The 23,393-nt window shown below is 31.2% G+C and overlaps 1 protein-coding gene across 1 annotated transcript in view; it reads right to left on the bottom strand.

The window, feature by feature from the left end:
• Window positions 1-273: 273 nt before the first annotated feature.
• The window catches only part of LOC132742676 (uncharacterized), a 78,428-nt gene continuing 55,308 nt past the window's right edge, over window positions 274-23,393 (bottom strand). Inside the window, exons 27-41 of the mRNA XM_060731141.1 lie at window positions 23,274-23,390; window positions 22,916-23,095; window positions 21,690-21,886; window positions 20,294-20,478; window positions 19,930-19,986; window positions 18,941-19,143; window positions 13,485-13,628; window positions 12,516-12,632; window positions 11,774-12,286; window positions 9,202-11,101; window positions 8,534-9,063; window positions 7,647-7,774; window positions 7,055-7,103; window positions 6,004-6,251; window positions 274-4,209 (exon numbers count right to left, since the gene is read on the bottom strand). Of these exons, the coding sequence (XP_060587124.1) occupies window positions 4,006-4,209; window positions 6,004-6,251; window positions 7,055-7,103; window positions 7,647-7,774; window positions 8,534-9,063; window positions 9,202-11,101; window positions 11,774-12,286; window positions 12,516-12,632; window positions 13,485-13,628; window positions 18,941-19,143; window positions 19,930-19,986; window positions 20,294-20,478; window positions 21,690-21,886; window positions 22,916-23,095; window positions 23,274-23,390 (4,772 nt within the window). The 3' untranslated portion in view covers window positions 274-4,005. The remainder of the gene's footprint in view (window positions 4,210-6,003; window positions 6,252-7,054; window positions 7,104-7,646; window positions 7,775-8,533; window positions 9,064-9,201; window positions 11,102-11,773; window positions 12,287-12,515; window positions 12,633-13,484; window positions 13,629-18,940; window positions 19,144-19,929; window positions 19,987-20,293; window positions 20,479-21,689; window positions 21,887-22,915; window positions 23,096-23,273; window positions 23,391-23,393) is intronic.

The raw sequence follows: 23,393 nt of genomic DNA, 5'->3' as shown, positions 1-23,393 counted from the left end.
GATGTTTGCTCCATTTCGAATAAATACTTTGACTAATTGTTTACAAAAAGGGCAATTTACCTTGAACAAATAGGGGCAAGTTCGTTGAACAATGTGAAACAAATGGCCTCAACTTAAACTGATATAAAACAGTCGAACAAGTGACCTTGTAGTGTGGATAGTTGGCTCTGATCGTATTTGCACGGTATTGTTTCTATAATCACACATGTAATACCATGAAGTGAACTTTAAGTTTCTTCTTTTGTGTAATTAAGTAAAAGATAAGACAAGTGCTTCGAAGTAATATTTATTTAAAAATCAAAGTGAATCATATTACTACAACAAATACGAGGGTTGTCCAAATAAGTCATAAAACGTTTAGATACAAAAATCTAAAAAAAAACTTCTTAACGATCCTTACTGATATTTAATATTCTATTGCTAAGTTAACATGCACAAAAAATTAGATAATTTGATAACGCCACACAAATTATAAGGTTATCTAGTAACGCAATAGACTCACGCCCCACCGTCATATTAACGTTACGTGACATTATGTCAATGTTTTCTTTTTTCAAAGTATCACCTATGTCAGGGATATTCATTTAAATGTAAATCCACCTTCTTATATGAGACATACTTAAAATGTCAGCACATTTAATTTTTTACAACCTTGAATGTCTAACACACTGCAAACTGTTTGATGTCTGTCTTTTTTAATAATCTTTTCAATTTTCTCCATTTTTTATAATCACATAACTATGGGTATACCATTTTTGCTTCTTTTATTTCGTCACCTGTCATAGGTTATGATACTTAAATATCAACGATTGCAAAACTTTCTGGTCCTTTTTAATAGGTTTTAATTGCTTTCACATGACCCCTAGATTTCATAAAGCACCAAATGCAAAATAAATGGTCATCTACTGGGCCACGTCAGCGTCAAACGTCGCCATGTTATTATGCTCTTATAAAACACTATAATAAGTAAAAGATGCACTGTAAACATATTTGTCTAACGATTTCATACCACATCAGACATACAGTAATTGTATAGTAAAAATATAACACAAATCTATTATGTTATTTACTACTAACTCTGTTTTGAAGATTATGTGTTAGGATGGTAAAATGACGATTTTAGGCGTGGGCCGCATATGCTACCTAAGGCCTGTATTAATACTTCGATAGTTAATGTATGCATACTTTTTTGAAAAAATGTTTTTCATAAGAAAATGATCGAGAACCACATGTGCAAAATTATTTCAGGCTTAGACGTAATATTTTTGTTTTACAGCCATAGTTCCTGACTTGTGGGACGGCCCTCGTATAGAATTGGTCATAAGACAACGCATATCAACAAAGAACACTTATCATACTCATAATGCTCATTTAGTGTTTAATTAAAAATTTACCTATTTAAAAGGATACATAATAAACAACATAAATTTACACAATCATTCTTTTTTTTCAATACTATGCTGATGCAAAACAGGTGCAGTACACCAATGCTACTTGTATGCAAACAAATAGTAAGCAAATGGAGGGACTTGTTCAGTGACTTTCTTAACATCATATAAAACGCTAATTATTTAAATGTAAAATTAATGTTAGAGATATCAGAAAAAAACGTAGATGATTTATTTGCTTATAGTTATAAATTACGAAATTAACAATACTGTTGCATTATTTCAGATTTGGTTATAATCGTATGTCAATTGGTATTCTTAAATAGAATTTTATTATGTGGTTTAATTTACAATACACCAAATACATTCGATTTCCCAAAGGATGTCAAATTTATACTTTCGTGAATGGTATATCATGTGTTTCTTTAAATCAAAATACACTAATTAAATCTACCCACCACGTACAGGTTAATCGCGACATTTCGACAAATGCTATGGCGGATGAATACGTAAACGTACGAAAAAGGTGCATAGGAGCCATTCTTACATAAAACATTCGTATCATCTGTGCGCGTAGTTTTTATTTTTCAAAACTTCATATTTTTTTCAAAGATGATCATTACAAATCGGCAAGGGGATCCGACTTTCGATTCTCCTGACTAGTATGCTATATTATTCTTTACCATTCTAGTGCAGAAATATTGCAGCTTAACTCGACAATGTCTCTGTATACGATCTGAGTGCAACTGTCACCAGCACAGTTTTATTCAAATAAATGATACCTCATGACAGATTTAAATTCATTAACTTATAGCTCCAAACATATGCACAACAAATTCACCGACCGAGAAATAACATTTTCATAACCCCATTAATGTCATTTCAATGTGAATGCATAATTTGTACAAAATTTGCAATTGTAACAACTTTTTTACTACACAACATCTTTAAACAACAAAACGATATACATCAATACCAACCATACGTTCAACAATAAAAGACAAAAATAGAAAAATGACATAAAGCCGTAAATCTAATATAATTTCTTCTAAATAAGCAAATATTCATTATTTAAAGAGACAAAAACAATATTCATAATATTATAACCTTGAAATTTGAACAATGCAATGTTAATTCAATTTACGTTACATTTAATAAACATTGTAGTAAATAACAGCACGTGGTTTATTGACATGTCTGATTAGACAAAAACATCATAAAACACAGACAATACTAATACATGAGTGAATATATAACTATCTCAAAAAACAGATGTACATTTAAACGAGCGATCTCTGTTGGATGATACTTGATCCTTAAAGAAACAATAGCAACAATGCTAACCGATAATATATACTCCAAAAAATATTGAAAAAACTTTAAAACAATCAATTAACATATGAATCATATATTAACAACGTTAATCACAACAATTAGCTTAAACAAAATTTAAAATTTAGAATAATTCTAAAACAGTTGTCACATGACCTTGGTTTCTAGAACAATAATTAAATAACTGAAATGTCATCAAAGTTACTTCCTACATATACATGATACATAGCTAATATATTGAATTATCACTGACAATATATATATATGTTAAAACTTTGTAAAATTTATATTAAAAAAAATACAAAACAATATACAGATTTATGGAAACATTAAAGCTATATTTAAGTGGATCATAAATAAACTAACACTATTTCTGTTCCAGGCAAGCTCCTTATTTAAAGCTTGATAGCTATAAAAAAAGTTAAAAATGACAGACATACTGATTACTGTTTATGTTGTCACCATCAGTTTTTAATACTCATTAAGATATTGTTAACCTTTACAATATTAAAAAAGAGTTATTTGTATGCAAATACAAGTACTATCAACATCCATCATGGCAAAACAGCTTAATCAACAGTATCAATCTATAACAGCAATTATTTCAAAATGGCTTATTTGCTATTCAGATTCAAACGCATTACGTTTATTTGTTTTCGTTATTCATATATTGTGTATGTCTATACTTAATTACCAAAACATTTTTTTTTCATTTAGAGCAGTTTTTATTATATTAAAAAAATTTTGCATTTAGCATGATTCATTTAAAGTATTCCTAATCATAAAACAAATAACAGATCAAACATATACAGACAATGTATAAAAATCATATAAAAAACTACATTTCAAGAATAATCAAAATACTAATATTTGAATAAATTTAATCAAAATATTTCGGCAGACAGGTTTTCTCAATAACCAACAGTATCAACACTATTTGAGACACAAAAGATCACTTCCGAGAAAAAATTTATGATAACCTGCAGGTTTCCTTGTAAGCTATTGTCAAAGTTAAATGACAGTGACATCAATATCTAGCAATGATTTCTTTGTTAACAACAGCATACACGTTTATCACAACAATATAATTTAAACTACAACATTTATACTAACAATAAATTTAAAACTTTTTTTTCTTTTTTTTTTACATAAATTAGTTTATACTAACACAATTGCTTTTACATCACGCACATGTACTATTTACATCATTTTTATTTATTGAGAAGGAAATTCCTTCTTTTTTGTCAAAATGGCGCATACTTTTATTCTTCATACAACATTTGACCTAATCTAAACTAATTTTCTTCTTCTTAAAGTCAATGCTTACAAGTTCTGCAGTTTTCCCTCGTTTGGGATTTTTTCTGTCGTTTTCCTTACATTTTGTAATCATCTTTCGTAAAAGACATCCATATTGGTAGATATTTTCAGCTTTTATTCGATCGTCTGATACAAGTGTCATTTTCGTATCAAGAATAATTCGTTTTTCAGCCTATGAAAAATGAAAAAATGATTTTTTAAGGTTTTAATAGATAAGAATAAAACGCATAAGATGCTAGGACTGAAAAAAAACAACATAATTTTCAAAAGGTTACACTCATTACGATATGTATCAAATAATAAATATTGCAAGGTGTATGCTTATCGTTTTATAATTTTTAAACACCATTTCGTCAGTCGTACATATTTTAAAGATGTCTAAGTCATTTTTGCCGGAGAAGTATTAAGTATTTGTGCATAAGATGTTCGAATCATTAATTATATCAAATATAATACTCTGCGTGTTTGTTTAGCAATTTGGTGCGAAAGTGTATATGACAAACCAGAGCGTTTATATTTCATTCCAATGCACTTAATTGTATATAAATTAATAGCACTAAAATGTTCAAACGACTAAACGACTAAAATAAATATGGTTAAACTGAACACATGTGCAGTGGACAAAGCATCATGGATATTACTAGCAGTACCACAGATACATGTTAAAGTCAGTACGCGTGCAATTGAACATTTGTGATCTGTACAAGTATTGTCAAGTGACTATTGAGCGGATTATGGTTAAATACGGCGGTAACAACCAAATAATTGTGAAGGGGCAAACTTTTATTTACTTTAAGTTTTTGTTTGTTTTTGTCGGTGAACAGTTTGACTTTTTGGTCATTTTTAATTTACAAAATGAAAGCAGAGAAACTAACTGGCCAGTCTAAAACATGTAAACACTTTTAAGGATCTTTTTGAAACGTATACACGTCTTTATTCCTAAATACACAATGTAATATACAAGAGTTTCGGAAACAAATTTCTAGTTAAATTTCTGTAATAGTTGAGACCTTTAACATTTGACGTTAGTTACAATTTGTTACAAAGGAAGCGAAAAGTACAAAAACATATAATTTGTAAAGCCTTTTTATTGTTCTTTTTTCCTCTAATTTCGGGGGTTAAATGATGCATAATTAGGTCCCTAGTTGACTGTATTATATCACATATGTGATTAAATGCAAGTGTAATTATAACATTGAAGATCAATCGTTCATAAAAAAACCTGCAATAACTAAATAACAATAAACACTCCCTAATTCACCAGTGTTGAGCTTATGAACATGATGTGTGCACATGAATACCTCAGAGTGAATTGCAATGGCCGAAATACGACAGTTTCATTTAGAAACACATTTAACAGTGTTTCCTAGATCAAACCAATAAATGTAAATCGTGATTAAATTTTTCACAGCAAATAAGAATTTGGACACGTTACTAATGTCATTATTAAACAAGCACAGGGCTAACATTTCTTTCTGAATTCAAAAACAGCCGAAATAACCTATGCTTGTAAAAGCAGACTTAATTGGCTAGGTACCTTCTTGTTATTTTGAGTCATATTTATCTAACGTCAGTTACAGCATTACATTGAGGTGAATATTTTTCTTTTAGAAAATTTGAAGTATCTATATTTTCATTTTTAAAGAAATTTTCCTCGCTCTCTTTGACATGTTAAGCTTTTAAGAATTTGCTTTAATATGTACATTATAAAAATGTGTACAGTTACTAGATTCATTGCAGGCTAGAATACACACTGTCAGATATTTCGGTAACCATTTATTTTTTCACAAACAAACACAAATATTAAAACATGCCTGCAGACGGGCAAAACGATAATTATAACAAAACAATGACATAAAACATACCATTAATTAAAAAGTGGAAATTTATGACCAGATGAATTTACATTTCAACATTGGTTTAAGAAAAAAACAATTGGAGTTGCATACAGTATTATTACACTTACATGTTTCTTTCCATATCGGATGAAAGTGTTAGTTTCTGAAAGTTTCTCAATACCAAGAGATGATTCATGTAGAAGTCTGAGATATTTAGCGAGTTGATAGGATATCGCAGTTACACTTGCTACAGAAATGTTTTCATCATCGTCAAGCACATCCTTAATTCTTCTCATCTTTCCACCTGGCACAATTTCTCGTTTAGTTCTAACTGATCGACAATTATCTGTGTACTGCAATATAGCTGAGCCTATTTCTGAAAAATGAAAAAAAAATATCGGAAATTCAAATGTAAATGAGTTTAAATGGCCTTGATAATAAGATTTTCAGTCTTCACATGATTTCCGTGATATATTTTGGTGTTCATATTGGTTATGTCGTGGATTTGAAGTTCCCTTGAGTGATCTTCTCCTTTTCAAGTTATTAATTATTACATGTCATTTATTTTTATTTATATCATTTTATAAAATGATATCACTATTATCCCTGCAGCCAAAATATCTTAATATGATAAGTCAGATGTCCCAGAACTCATTGTAACATAGCTGTTTTGTAAATATTAAACGAGGCGCTGGAGACGGACTGGAGACGGACTGGTAGGTTGATTGATCGACTCGCTTTTTGGAATAATCATAACATTGTGGACATGGAAGTATCGTGACAAGAAACAAAAAAACATATAAATGATTTCTTTCAATATCCACCTTTCAGTAAATAAAAAAGTCTTTGTCGTTACCAAACAGATATTTAGTGCTTTTTCAATTTTATGTTAATGCTATTGTGGCTTTTGTTGTAATTGATTCTGCTGTTATTTTAATTATTGTTATTCATATCTTTATAATGTTTTTTTAGTATTTATATATAATTTTCTTAGTTTATCATAGTTGTCTAAGACACATTAAGGAAGAATACATAGTATCACTTATATAAGGTAGTATTATACTTCACACTGTCAAAAACAGCACACCTATACAACAGCAATTAAACTAAAATTCCCTGTACATAAACATTTGGTTTCTCCTACTTAAAAACAGTATATATTACTGTAAACATATTTACCTTTCTGGTTTTCTGTATTACTCTGTTCATGAAGACTTGGATTGAAGCTCTGAAAATGAATAAAGTATTCATTAAACGCCATGCTAAATACTTGACATTTCATTATAAAATAAATTATGCATAGGTATAAATTTTGCAATCATGCATATTATATATGTATATTTGTGACTGAATTATACCTAACCAAAAGAAAGCAAAAAGCATGGACAATAATGTTAGAGTAAGTGCGACAACTGTTGTCGAGAGGATAAGGCCGCTGATGCAGAACCACTTACTTCTCACTGCTGTTGTGGTAATTATGGATCATAAGTGTGATTATTTAAATTCTGCGTATTTACGCATGTGCCCGCTCGTGTCTAATCGATATTGCACGAAAAGGAAACAATCCTCCAGAAATATAGCTGGACAAGTCACCTAAACATTGTCGGCTTAACTACTCTTATAAATCCGGCCAAAAAGGAAATGCTTATGGTCATTAACTTCATTATTGTCATATTGCTGACTTTTAGAACCATTTCCTTCCAAGGAAGCATTACATGCTATTACCCCTATACAGCTAATCTATAAGAATATATCGTGTGTTTTTTCGTACTTTTTTGCCAATTATTGCTGAAAGTGTATACAGAAAGGGATTCAATGCCGAGTTAAAAGGAAGAATAAACACTACAGTAAATGCGTATACATCTCCAGAAATAGGATATCCATTCAATGAAAGTATTCCTGAAATAAAAGAAGTCATATTTATTTAAATTGTATAATATAATGCAATCTTAACCTTAACACACAAAAAAGGGAGAATCTACATCATTAACTTAAGTTCAACAACATCTGTCAGCAAGACGACTATCATCAGTGATTTATAACATAACAATATCCTGTATAATATAGAATTTCCTAAGTTAAGAAAGGGCCATACTTCTGTCAAAATCTGTGTCAGAACTTGAGCGTGGGACAGTGAGTGACCTGCTATTACGTTTGTTTAAGAGTAGCGTGTGTCAAGTTGAAACAAATTTCATTCAGTAGTTTAAGAACACCAATTTCAACCTAAACCAGAGTGTGACCCCGACGCCTTTATAAAAAAAAACAAAAAATGTTTTCCTTGCCTATATTCTTCGAACAAATAACAATGAGCATTTGTCACGTTAAATTAAGTGGAGAATCCACTACATTAAGAAAAATCAAAATAACATTTCCATTTTAAAATTAAGTAGACAAAGGGGATTCTGTCAAGGTATGTTAATTCGTGCTTGTTTACTGCATACATTTCAGGGAGAACATGAATTTAACTAAACATGATAATTCCACATGTTGTAACAATATTTGATATAAAGAATGTCATTCAAATTATTATCACTAAACAATATAACCGATGTTATCCTTTAAGAAAACGAATGCACTTTTATTTTACATTTCAGATATTAACTTATTCAAGTTGTTGAATATTTAATCAATTTGTAGGTTACTGATATTTTTATTTACCCATTAATCCAATTGGAAACCAGCAAAGGAAATCGGTTGTTGCAACAAGGATAAGATTTTTCGCTACTTGCAGATCCCTTTTTCTTGATTTCTGTGTTTTCTTGCCACCTATGCTAGATTTCCGAAGTTCCAAAAAGATTGACAATTGACCAAATGCAACAAGGATGAAGGCGATGAAATTTAAGACGACAAATATTGAAACGGAATACATCCAGCCCGGAGGCTTATCACGTGACAAGGGTAATGCAATGCATACTCCAGTTCTGGAGTAGAACTTGTCCTTGAAATAACTTGTGTGGAAAATAGGAATAGCCGCGAGCAATATTGCAATGACCCAGCAAATGAAACAGCAAATATAAGCTTTTTTTGGTGTAAACCTTACGTGTCCAAAAGGATATTTGATAACAAGAAGTCTATCGATTGTTATAAGACATAAAAAGAAGACGCTTGCTTCAGAAGATACGGTTGACAAAAATCCGGTAAGGGTACACCAATTACTGTTTCGCCATTGATCGTCTATGTAAATATACCTGTTAAAGAGATTAGATGTTTAATTTGACATTTTCTACTTGACTACGGAAATGATAAATGATATACAAAATATTAGTTTTATCATGTAAAATTTAAATACCTTAAATGAAAAAGATGATAGCAGAAATGTAACTTACCTGCCTCTATAAATAGAATCAATAAACGCTATTACAATAAGGTGTATTCCCATTAGGAAATCTGCAGATGCCAAATTCGTAACAAATATTCCATAACCAATTTTAAGTCGTTTTCGGTCATACACAACGCGGTACACAATTGATGCAAGATTTCCGAGTAATGAAGCTATCCCGACCAGCCATAAAACTGCCTGCAGAATTGGATGTCTCATTAAGTCGTCACAAGATGAAAACTCATTCTTTGACGGGTAACAGTTACTTTCTTTGACATAACACGGACGTTTACAACAAAATTTATACGCCGGTGTACGTAATTCAGTCAAAGCAAAAACATCTGAAAAAATGAACTGATGGAATTCGAGTATATTGTTACCTTCAAAGTTGATCTTTTTAACCGACGTATTAGTAAAAGCAAAATTTTCGATTTCACGAATTTCGTTATTTGATATATCAATACAGTCCAGTTTCAAATTTGAGAATGTTAAGGTTGCTATTTTCTTTAATTTCGTTCCCGATATTCTAATTGTTTTTATATTTTGTAAACCTTGAAAAGCTGAACTTGATATCTCTTCTAATTCTGGATTTCCATCAAAATTGATCTTTTTTACAGACGTATTAGTAAAAGCAAAATTTTCGATTTTACGAATTTCATTATTTGATATATCAATACTGTCCAATTTTAGATTTGAGAATGTTAATGTTGCGATGTTCTTTAATTTTGTTCCCGATATTCTTATTGTTTTAATCCTTTGTAAACCTTGAAATGCTGAACTTGATATCTCTTCTAATACTGAATTTCCGTCAAAATTGATCTTTCTTACAGACGTTTTACTAAAAGCAAAATTTTCAATTTCACGAACTTCATTATTTGATATATCAATACTGTCCAATTTTAAATTTGAGAATGTTAATGTTGCGATTTTCTTCAGTTTGGTTCCCGATATTTTTATTGTTTTTATACGTTGTAAACCTTGAAATGCTGAACTTGATATCTCTTCTAATTCTGGATTTCCGTCAAAATTGATCTTTCGTACAGACGTATTACTAAAAGCAAAATCTTCAATCTCACGAACTTCATTATTTGATATATCAATACTGTCCAATTTTAAATTTGAGAATGTTAATGTTGCGATTTTCTTCAGTTTGGTTCCCGATATTTTTATTGTTTTTATACGTTGTATACTTTGAAATGCTGAACAAGATATATCTTCCAATTCTGGATTTCCATCAAAATTTATCATTTTTACCGACGTATTACTAAAAGCAAAATTCTCAATTTTATGAATTTCATTATTTGATATATCAATACTATCCAATTTCAAATTTGAGAATGTAAATGTTGCGATGTTCTTTAATTTTGTTCCCGATATTCTTATTAGTTTTATACTTTGTAAACCTTGAAATGCTGAAGCAGATATCTCTTCTAATTCCGAATTTCCAGCAAGATCTAGCTCGACTAGGTGACGAAGATCTCTAAATACGTTGTCGGAAAGTTGTTTTATTTTATTGTGGCTAATGTTGAGTTTCAATAAATTTTTCATGTCTGAAAATGCCATACTGCTTACAACTTCTATACGACAGTTTGACACATCAAGGAACAACATAAAAGGCAACTGGATGTTTTTATCCGATAAAATATCTTTTATTCCATGGTTAAAGCTTAAGTCGGCGCTTCGAGTTTTGATTGCCATATCACGTATATCTGAAATATTCAAATTTGCTTTTCGGCAATCAACAGCGCCGTCTACACACTTGCATTTATAATGACATCTAAAACCACACAAATGCTCGTCATCATTATTCAAACAGTGAACTATGCCGTCACATACTTGGTGGAGAGGTATACATTGCTTGCTAGAGTAACATCTAAATCCACCAACACACGGTACATGTGAAACATCTATACAGAAAAAAAAAAGAAAAATTGATGTTGATACCAAAATGCATGCTCGATTTCGTAACTCGATATATATTTTGCTTTTGGTAGTGAATGAACACATTTTTAAAAACATTCAATGATACTTAATGATGGCTTGTGAGAGGGTGTATAGACTGATTTGCAATAGCAACAACTGTCAATTTACAGACTCAATCAAACCAAGCCTGCAACATTTCCAATCTTGCCATTTTGGACATTCTTTTTGAATCGGGCTTTCCTTTCATTTTGTATTAATTGCGCGTTGACTGGAAAAAAGGATTGCAATCGGTATGTTAAAATGTAGCGTATAAAATGAAAATATATCAATAACTTATGTACATAACATATCTAAAATAATTGCTGCCTTATTAATTATAACAGAGCCCTATTCTAAGATTGCCATTGTAATGAAAGACATTATGATAAATTATATTAAATACAAAAATGTGCCAACAATTGAAGATTTTCAAGGTGTACATACAAATATTTTGTAAATTTCGATTGGGGGAAAGCAAACGAAATTATGGGTATGGTTGAACGTTGCCTGAAAATTATATTACCATTCTATATATCAATAGGACGTAATTTACAACTCAATTATTTGTTGAGTGTTGACCTATGCATAAACGCCTAAACATTTATTATTATACCTACCTGTGCATATTTCTGGAAAATGCCTGTATCCTATCAAATGTAATGAACTCCATTTATTGATGCGCACATCTTTTACAAATTCGAACGTGTGTTTAATGTTAGTCAAAAAGCTTAAATTTCTGATCACACGGTAGATGGTAAATTCTGGTCTAGATATGTTAGAAAACATGATCTCAGCGACTGTAGATGACTCAACACTATCTTCAATAAATATAACAAACTTGGTTTCAATGTTTTCAAACTTTAAAGATGGGAGAAGATTTCTAGCCATAGTTTTATATTTGCAATCGGAACTTAATTCGTCAATGTTTCTTTCACGTACTTTTAACAGTCGATGTATAAGAGGAAAGTTGTCTAATCCAGTTTTCGCCTGGTAGTAAAGTAATTTTACTTTAATGTCTCCATGCTTGAATTGTTTTGCTAATAATTCTGCGGCTTTTTTACTTTGTGTCTGTTGTTTTGTATCCTCTATTAACATGACAACAGTTACTTCTTTGTCCCTACTAACACATGCTGAAATAACAACAAAGAAAATCAGTAATGCAATTTGTGCGGGCTGGTTCCGTTATCAAGTGTATGCTATATTGTATAAAAAAACAACTTTTTTTTGATTATGGTTTAGCTCTGTGTAATTTGACACAATAAAACGATAGTACATAGACATAAAATTGAAACTGCTCAGTTATTATAAGCCAACAAAAACAAGACCTAAAATGTTTGTGAATAAACATTTATTACTTACAGCAATTGTGTTCGTCCTGTCCACCAGGACACTGGGCAATCCCGTCACATACAAATCGAAGAGCAATGCAAAAACTATCTGGACATTTTACTGTGTTTGGAGGACAAACGAAATCCCCTGAAACAATAATGTCATTAGTAACTGGATAAACAATATAATTGACAATTAATTTATGCTTAATCATTTGTTGAAATTCCATTATGGTACATAAATAAGTTCATTTCATGGGAAGTATTTGTTAATAAGTGTTCTTCCTAGTTAAAACTAGAGTCTCATAGAATGGGAGCACCATGATGCGCTTCAATTAACAATAATTTATTTCTTGTAACTTTTATGTAACCACACTTTCCATTTAGTCTTTTAATTTATAGGCGACTATGCATGCCAGAACATTTCAAGGTTACATTCAAAATTGACTTTTCGCCATCGTAGAGTTGACTCCACTTTATAAATTATGTATATTGGCATTATTATCTATTGAACAGAGTTGAGAGCTTTGCTTAAATCACAAAACAAATAAGGATTTTCCGACAGTATTGACATACGTTACATAAATTATTGGACTTTTTGTGTTACACAAGCCTGACCAAAAAATCTAATATGGGACGTCTGGTAAATACGTAGAATCATTAATTAGGTTGTTGGGCATTTAACTTTCATTTGATAAACGATAAGCGATTTCAATTTCAAGAGCTTTGACCTTTAGTTGGTTGGTATTTTTGCTGATTTGTACGGAAATGTAGAATCACATCATATTTATATCTATTTCACTGTAATTATGCAGATGGAATGAGATTTTATTCAAAGCTTTACTAAGCATTTCTTAGAAGATGACACAGATGTTAAAAGTAGAGTATACCTTAAAAGTTTACTGACAACAGTGATTCAAATGTAGGTTTAAGTAACAAAAACTTTCACATACCGTTAACAAAATAAATTGTATTTAATACTAAGTTGCCTTTGACTTACCGCAGTCTTGCAGATGAATTCCTGACCTACATCCAGTCATATAACCGGCTGCATCTACATCATAGTTACATACCTCAGATTTTGGTATCGTCATGTTGTCCCCGTAACAAACATACACATTATCATCGACTGCATCCATAGAGTCTGTTTTAAAAGTGTTGATATTTAAATTCATATCAATGTTTTTTCATAAATGAAAACTTGTTACAGATATATAGGGGCGTCTGTAGCCATGTTGTTACGGTCCTTGACTTCAAACCAATTGCTTCTCACCGCTGTAGTTTCGAATTCCGACGGGGTCTTTGGATTCTTTCAGTTGAGGTAGATATCCAGCTAGTTTATGGAACGTCAGTGGTTCTACTTAGGTGCCTGTTCGTGCCCGAAATAATGCTAGGAATGGCACTTGAGGTCTTCCTTCACCAGTAAAGCTGAAAAGTCGCTATATGACCTAGAATATGTCGGTGTGACGTAAAACTAAATGAAATGAACAAACAAAAGTGACACCAAATCGTTACATGCTAAACTGTGCTTATTGACTTTGCCCCTGCTATTTTCTTCAAAGATATAATATGCTCATCATTGAGTAAAATATTTAAATTCATGAATTTATTGAAACCTTTAAAAAGTCATATTTAAGATGTCTAATTTGAATAAACGAATAAAAAACGAATAAATGAATTATGTATGGGAAGTTGTATTCAATATTGCAGGTCAAGTAAAGTTCGCCCCCTTAAAAACTGCCTTTTTTAATGACACTGTGTGTTCATTTTGTGACAAACTAGTGTATAAAAATTTAAACGAAAATATCTTCTTTGCGTGAAGTGAAAACATGTTTAATTAAATTTTACAAAAAGCTATTATCAATATTTATTTCGTATCAAATTTGAGCATAGTATATCTTAAATAAACGAACAACAGGCGCAGAAGTGCCGTCACAAACAAATTTGAGTATTAAAATAAGCATTAATTCGCACCTAAATGTGACTCATATTTTTATTTAGACTTTTTGCGACGCGATCCGTTGCTATGAGAAATCGACCGGAAGTATCATTTTCTCGTCCATGCCCTACATAAAAATGTAGTAAAAGTTTAAGATTAAAGGGAAATTATATAAAATAGCTTAAGAAACATAAATAATGCCTTTATGGCTTAGATGCCCATTGAATGCATAGAAAAGATGATTGTTTATAAGAATTCCCCCTACGACAACGGACCTGACATTGAGATCATTGTTTTGAAATATGTAGAATTAAATTTATTAGCAAATAAAGAGGTAATCTAAAGTGGTAATGCTTTTTAGGTTCCAGTTTACCTGATTTCATCCTTTATCCGATTAGATGATGATGCCAAAATGAAAATTTTGTCACATATTTATCCAAAATATTGAGGGAGTGAAAAAACATTTTAACCTGTACCTCGTAATACATGTTTTTGAATGCCACACTATATTTGTCACTTCATAAAATAATAAGACATTGATTATATTGGTATTTATGCAAATGTGCAAATGACCAGGTAAGCACCGGCCTGAACCATAGCTTCACCCGGGCTCTGCATGGATGGTCTGCGGGTGCATCCTGGGTGTTAGTCGGGAATTACCTTAGTGCTGCCAGGGTAAGTGAGACTGCAACAAAAAATTCACCCTGGATCATCCCAGTAACTTACCGGTGTGGTCCTTGGCTCTGCCAGGTGTAAGTGAGGCCACAACTTTAGATGACGATACGATATCAGGTGATTTTCTTAAAAGTCAGTGTACAGGTGACAGTGAGATATTAAGAATGGTTAAAAGGGACTTTTTGATGATAATCAGAAATCTGGGTATGATAAAGTAGGAAAGGTTATAGATAAAAATACAAGATATTGTGAAAACATCTGCGGATGTTTCCAAGTTCAAAAATTTACTATTTCATGTTTAAATGTTGAATTCTGCTTAAGCCGGTGCTAGGGGGCGTGGGCGGTAACTTGCACTTTCCAGTACCGTCCATGAACAGGCTCAATCAAACCGAGCCTGCAACATTTACAATTTTGCCGTGTTGGGCTTTCTTTAGGGATTCTGTATTTATCTATTTTTTGATATATTGGGCAATGCAAATGAACTTGGAGCTATGTGTGAGTCTAAAAAACTGAGTTGTGTAAATATATCTGGTGCTATGTGTGACACTGAAATATTAAAGTAACATTATGCCCTCTAAGGGTATATAGTGACTGAACAGGTTAAGATCAAAATAACTTTTCATTTTGCCATAATTCCTTTCAATTAAATAATAACGTTCGCATAAACAATATATAACGCACAGATCCAAACGAAATTTCTGTAAATAAATATTTTAAATGTAGAGTTTACCTATAACGCTTAGTTTATAAAAAGAGTGGGGCCGTCTTTTACAGATATATAATTTTATCATAAACAATTTCCAATATCAACTGTTGGCCAAACACCATATTGACAGTCAATCTCTTGAAATATAAAGACAATTCAGCTCAACTTTACTATGAAATTATAAGCATAGTGTCTCTTTAAGTAATGTGAATGAAAATGAAGCTATGTGTGCCTCTGAGATATTGAAAAATGTTAATTTAGGTGGAGTTATGAGTGACTTTGATGTATAAACAATGTTAATGATAGTTTAGTTATGGGTCACACTTATGCTAATGAAAGTGGCCTTTGGGACTTGGCCTTGAGACATTACATCTATTTTATGTATTGTTGCTACATGGGGGTGTCTGAAGTGTTTTACGCAAATAATTAAAAAAATTGTGCAAGTCATATGTAATGCACAATTTTTAAAATATATTTTCAGTTCAAATATATTCTGGGACTGTTTGTGAAACTGTTTATTGCAAAGATATTCTTGCACTTTGAATGAAGTTTCAGACAAGTCCAAAACGTTTTTAGCGAATAGTGTTCACTATTATTTGATGTAAAATTGGCTGTAATCTCACTGCTTCAAACAGTGGTAATCAGAACAAATTATAAAATCATATTCACTGGGTGTGATATCATTTTCACTGGCTGAATCTGAATTTCCGTATCAAATTTAGAATCAGACTCATATTCTAAATAACCATACAACATGGGGATGCCAGACAAGTTGCCTCATTTGAACGCATTTTATTTATGAAAAGAATTAAAGTGTCATTTTGGCGCATTTTAGAATGGAACTATGTGCTAAGGATGACCTCATTTAGCCTCTTATGATATTTAAGTTATTTAAAAATTAATGTATACACTATTGTAAGAAAATAGTTGTGGGTGAAATGACATTAATTTCCATGAATAAATATCTTATTGAAGGTAACCATTTCAAATATGAAAGAATATGAATGTAACTGTCTTATTTTGAATATTGAAGAGTGACAAAAAATGCAAGAAAACAAGAGCTGTCACAGGAGACAGCGAAGCTGGACATTCAAATACTGGACACAGTAAGGAAGAAGAAACTATGAAAGGAAAAATCAATTATGATATAAATATATATTTCTGTATCAGTATCAGGAAAGTAGTCAAATGTTCTATAATTTGCACAACATAATGACATTGTCAATAAAATAAATGTTTCTTTAATGGAAAGACAGCAATTCGAAATCTGAAGTCGATCCCTTCGAAAACAAAAATGATTAAAGCAAAAAGGGTTGAAACAACTCTTGAAAAAAGAAGCTAGATTTATGAGCCTTGTCATGCATGATGTAACTAATGACAAAGAACAATTATTTATCTTAAGTCTAGAGTAGATACCATTTATAACAACAAAGATAATACTAAAAAATCAATTTACAAATGAATTTCAAAAATTAAAATTGTGATAATTCTGGGAATACAGGAGCTTGCGTGTTATAACTCTTATCTATATGACAAGAAGTCATATTAAAAAAATAACATTTATTAGCATTAATTCAAAGTTCAAGGGGGGGATTTTGGAAGTAGTGACGCTAAAGTTATGTACCATGTCACACTACGTGTAATGATTAAGAAATTATATCGGTCTAAGCGGTGTTTATTGTCTATTTAACACCTGTTTGGAGTTCTGATGCATAGGAATTGACCTAGGCCGTAGAAATATTATTTGAAGTTTGAAGTTGATACCTTAAAGTGATATTATGCCCATCCAAGAGTATAAATGATAGAACAAGCGAATGTCAAAATAATTTTTCATTTTGCCATAATTCCTTTTAATATAAAAATTTATTTCACATTGACAATAAACAACGCATGTATTCAAACAAAATTTTCGTAAATATCCATTATAATTTACCTGTAACGTTCATTTCATAAAAAAGCAGGGGAGTCTTTTTATATTCTAAGCAGATTTAAATTTTATCCTAAACATTTTCCAATATGAACAGTTGGTCAGTCACCAATTTTATCAGTCAGTCTTTTGAAATATATAGTCAGTTCAGCTCAGCTTTACTATGAAAATATGAGCATAATGTCACTGTAAGTATTTTACTGCACCAAAACTTTAATCTGAAATCTGGACGTGGACGCCGGGGCGAGTAGGACATCTGTCCATATACTTTGTATTGTTCAGCTTGTTCAAATTAAATAAATGACATTTGTTTTTTGTTTTTCAGGTGTAATTTATGCTCATCATGTTTTTTAAAAGTTTTGTACGCTATCAATTATGACCTTTATTTTCTTTTTCTAATTTAAACACATTCTTTTCTTTTTCTAATTTAAACACAGTCACACTTAAAATTTTATGAACTTGAAAATGGAGTAAGAGAATGTCCCATACCTAAAATATGAAATCAAAATAAAAGGTACATGCGAAACAGTTCTATCTGGCATATTATTCTCCATTTCTTTCTGGATAATTTGAAATGACAAAATGTTGCTCAATCTTAAATTAGATTAGAAAAAACATGTTTTTTGTTTTATCAAAATGTCACTTGGCACCTTTTTGCTTTAAAAATAAAAATCAAAATATGAGAAATTTTAAGTGCGAAACACTTCTAAGCTACATTTGATTAAATATTTAAGTCTTTTCTAGAATTTTTATTATCATTGACATGTTTCTTAAACATTTTTATGTTTAAAATCAAAGTGTTATGGAAATTTTGCTATTTTACAAACATTTGAGACAGTTATTTGCTTCTCCTCTACAATTTTGGAAAATGCACTTCGAACCTTTTCGCTTTCACCCCTCGAAGTGCACTTTACCAATTGTGTAATATTAGGTTATACAATAGTAATAAAATCTTATTGATACCTGCTGTTCAAGTTATATACGGATGTCACAGTCGTCTAATTAATATCTTAAATAGAGAGCCTGTGTATGCGTTTTCTGGTCGTTGAATTATTAATAATATTAGTTCCGCATATTTTCGTTTTAATGATATAAATATCAATTCATATTTTTCAATCATTGATATGTAAGTCGGAGTTGTACAATCTAACAACGGCGTCATTTAAAGTATTTTTTTCGCAAAATAAATAAAAGACTTAAAAGTCTTACCTTGAATACACGAAATTTTGTTAATTCTGATGTCAACTGGAACTTTTTTCTCAATCATATTAAATTCCACATTTATCTGTTGTTTATTTTTGTCAAATGAGTAATAAGCACGGTCACTCCGTACAATGCCACCTTCTTTACAAGCTTTGAGTTGTGGTTCTTCTTTAGTGTGAATTTGTTTATTTGAATCTTTATTTGGATATCTATACAAAAGAACAACTTTCTATGAAAATATTCTATGTATGCATTATTGAAAAGTAAACACACTTTTGATTAAGCATAACTGATCATATTTTAGAAAATCTAGTAAGTAATTAAATATGTCATTAAGATAGCTCTTTTAAAACAATGCATTTTACAAAAAAAAATCAGGTATGTTTCAATGTGATTTACAGCAATGCTTTTAAAACAATACATCTTACATGGATGCCATTTACTGCATGCACAAATGCATTTTACATAAATGCTGCAAAGCTTTACAGTCAATATGATTTAATTTAACTTATAAATAGTAAACAGTTCTGCATGTTACGACCAATGCATTTAACAACAGCACATCTATGCAATCTTCAACTGAATTTTACTTAAATGTACAAATACATTTAACAGTAATAAAATTACACACTACGCATGATCACGTGACCAAAATAGTATAATTGGCTCAGAAAATGACAACTTAAACGCTCGGTTAAAGCAGTGAAATTGATTTTGGCATACAGTTAACGTTAATTTATATGTAAAACTAGACCGCAGGGAACCCTTGTATAAAACCACGTACTGTTCTGTTATTGGTTACTTTGTAGCTATCTCTGATTAGGCCTGAAAGTTGAAAATTTTTATTTTGGTGATGAGTACAATGGGCGAACAGGTACTAAAATGCGTAAACGCTGTGCGAGGTGTGCAATTTCCGCCAGCAACTGTTTTGTATATTAACTTTTATTAAACAAATATCAACATCTGAAACGAAACCAGAATACTTAGGCACTTACCTCCTGAGTTCTTGTGGACGTACATGTCCAAAGTCTATACTCTTTTGTATGCCAAATCTGAGAAAGATATGAATTATGATAATAGTGCGTATGGAGGAATTATTAAAAACACTGGTGAAGATAAGAGCCTATTTTCATTGAGGTGAAATGACAACCATGAAGAACTTTAATGTCGGCCTATTTGCCAATTGTCAAATAATTTGAAACATAACAATTTTGGTTTTGTTTGGGATTATTACCATGTGCAATCTAGACAGAAGTACATTATATTCATGTCAATTAATTTCACAAAAACTCAATTATAGTTGAAATATATTTGTTACTTATTTTCATTGAAAAGTATGTCCAACTAAGATAATTTTACCCATGAAATGTTTGACTTGAAGGTTCGGATATTTTATAATCAGCAGGGCCACCATAGTCATCATTTACATCATTACTTAGGTTTAATGTCTGTACAGAACATTGACAAGATGTATTTGTAAAGTGTGGATACATTTCGTCGTACATGAAAGCGCTGTCTTCCGGAAGGTGACAAGTACTTTGCACCTATAAATGAAAGTTTGATCAAATAAACAAAGTCTTGACACGATCAAATACTTGAAATCAATGGAGCCTACACTGACATTCACTTTTTGAATTTAGCCAATTTTTTTCAAATAAACGATTGGCATTACCTTCAAATCATAATAATTGATTATTTAGTTGTAATTCATTTGTGCATTAACAAAGGATCAAAAATCTGAAATCTTCCTCTATGACTTTTGATATGGTGGGCTGCTATTTAAACCTGGAGCCTCCAAAATATCGTATTTGCAACGCCGGGTTTGTAAATCATTTATTGGATATGCCTTCAGGAATAGTGTATTAATCGTTAGTTTCGGTTAACCGGTTAAAGGTATGAAAAGTAAGTATTGGTTAGCTGTTTTATATATTTACAAGTATCCTAAAATAGTCAATGTTTGTTAACCAGTATCGTAATATTTCAGTCGTTGGGGTTAGCAAGTACAGTAACTTCAATCCAAGTAGCATGTTATAGGATGACTAATCAGTTGCTAGAAATACAAGACAAACGCAGCCTAGTGTCCATAAAAAGTACGGTAATACCGTTTCCTAAGAACGTTTGCCTCGGTTTGAATCAATAGGAAAGTAGGTGCATTCTGCAAAGCACTTTTTAAGGGGTAAATTATTCTTTAAACGGATTTGAGATGCATACTTTGATTTTCTCTTTTATGTTGTCACATGCGCCATACGCGGGTGCTATATTTTTTTAAGTCAAAGCGAGGTTTTAATAAAATATGATTTAGTGTATGCCTGAACAAGCCAGTGCCTTGCCCAGCTAATAAAGCGATGGATAGTCCTTCTCTGAAATGTTTGCATGCTTTGTCTACACTAACATTTGGCATAGTTCATACAATTTTGAATTTTTTGTTTTAAGTGACATATAAAAGCATATACTCTTAAATGTTCAAGACATGTATGTTGTATATATGAAAAACCTGTAGATCGATGCTAACGAACATTATTTTCCTCTTAAAAGAGCATAAAATACAAAGGGGCTACCGTGCTATTTTGTTGTTACAATATTAAGAATATTACAAAAAATATATATTTCATGCCAACAAAAAGTAAAGAACAGAACAAGATTCGAGTTGAAAACTTTGGACAAAGTGGAATTTACGTTCGATCGGCACCCTGAAAACAAATTGCACACAATTTACCGCACAAACTTTGAAATAGGAAACAAATGTAATACTCACATCGACTGTGCATGTATTCATTCTTGTTACAAACTCATAAAATTCACTATATTTTGTGAAAGTAAGATGTTTTGCCTTTGAAGACTCTGTGTATAAAGTGTTGCTGCTTGCATCCAAATCTAAATCTCTAATTTCTGTAGTTATTTTTCTGGGAAGACCTCCTCTCGAGCCATAGTCACAATACACTTTCATACCATCTGAAATGTTTTTGGCGTGGTAATACATTTTTATGACATCTCCTCAGATTTAATTAATAAATTACATCTAGGTACCCTAAGTTTGTTGTATATTGCAGGTTTTTCATTCAGATGATTTAAGTATGAGCCCCCTAATGGGCACTATAAGAAAATATAAAATTGACAACATTGGTCAGTTATTTACCTTAAAAAACACAAGACTGCAAAATGTAAACATAGTTTACCGTATCGTTTACGAGTTATGGAGATTTTTCTTATTAGTAAAACTTGGTTATTAGAAGGGTTCTTTTCAGACACGAGAAACTCCAGATAAATTTATTATATTATCATTATGAAAAAAATGTTATCCTGAAGAACATTTTTAAGAAACAAATAATAGCATTCAGCTAACAAATGACCCAGCAAAATTATTGTTTCTACTCAAAATGTTTAAAATATGTATATAAATGTTACCCTTCCCCACCCATTTTAAGTAGTTGTTTGATATTTTTCTACTTGGAGGGCCTTATATTCCTAAAATTTTCTCAAATCGGGGACTGTCTTCAAAAATAGCATAAATGTTTTTTTTTAAGTATATTGGTTGCGCGTGTTAAATATATAATACTTTTACCGTCTAGTTTTTATTTTATTATTCTTTGAAAATATCGGGTACCGTATTTGATAATAAATTTGGCACAATTTAGCCAATAAATACCAATAATAATTTTATAATTAAATGAAACACTTCATTCTTCTCAAAAGAGATCTAAGAGACACATAAATAATGTTAAAAGTAACAAAAAGAAAGAAAACAAAGTTGCCTCTTCTGGGGCTTAAACCCGCGCCCTCAGTTTCAATGCAGTTTACAGTAGTTCTAGCCTATTTGAGTACCCTTCAAAGTGGAGGTAATGCATTAGGTGGGTCGTACCTTCAATACTACATCAAGTCATATATATTAACTTTTAACAGTACGGAGGGCAACAGCATATGCCCAATAAGCATATACATTTAATCTTTGTTGTTTCCTTTAAGAAATATAAATAATGTTACCAATAACTCTTTGACCAGATTCAAAATAGCCTTTGTACCACCACTTCTCACACGATGAATCATCGTCCGTCGTACAATCACTTTCATCACTACCGTCTTTACAATCCCACACTGTGTCACAAACCAGTTTATTATCTATACATCTATCACCATCACAGTGAAAAGATTCCCGACATTCCCCTTTAAATAAAGAGGGAAAATGACACTAGTAATATGATAAACAAAGAACATCCTTCAGCATATGTGTATGTATACTGAATCAAAAGAATGTATTTATGTGTGCGCCACAATGCATATGAATTTAAGAATGTAAAAACATTTCGTTTGGAATAATATAAGTGTTAAAAGTTTAACTTACAACATTCTTTTTCATCACTACCATCTATACAGTGCGGGATTGAGTCGCAGCTTTTGCTGTCCGGTATACACTGCTTATTGCCACATTCATATTCATTGTGACTACAGTTTCGAAGTTCTG

Source organism: Ruditapes philippinarum, unplaced genomic scaffold (genome assembly GCF_026571515.1).
Source record: "Ruditapes philippinarum isolate M1 unplaced genomic scaffold, ASM2657151v2 ctg866_1_1_1_1, whole genome shotgun sequence".
Lineage (NCBI taxonomy): Eukaryota > Metazoa > Mollusca > Bivalvia > Venerida > Veneridae > Ruditapes > Ruditapes philippinarum.
This window is presented reverse-complemented; position numbering and strand designations above follow the sequence as displayed.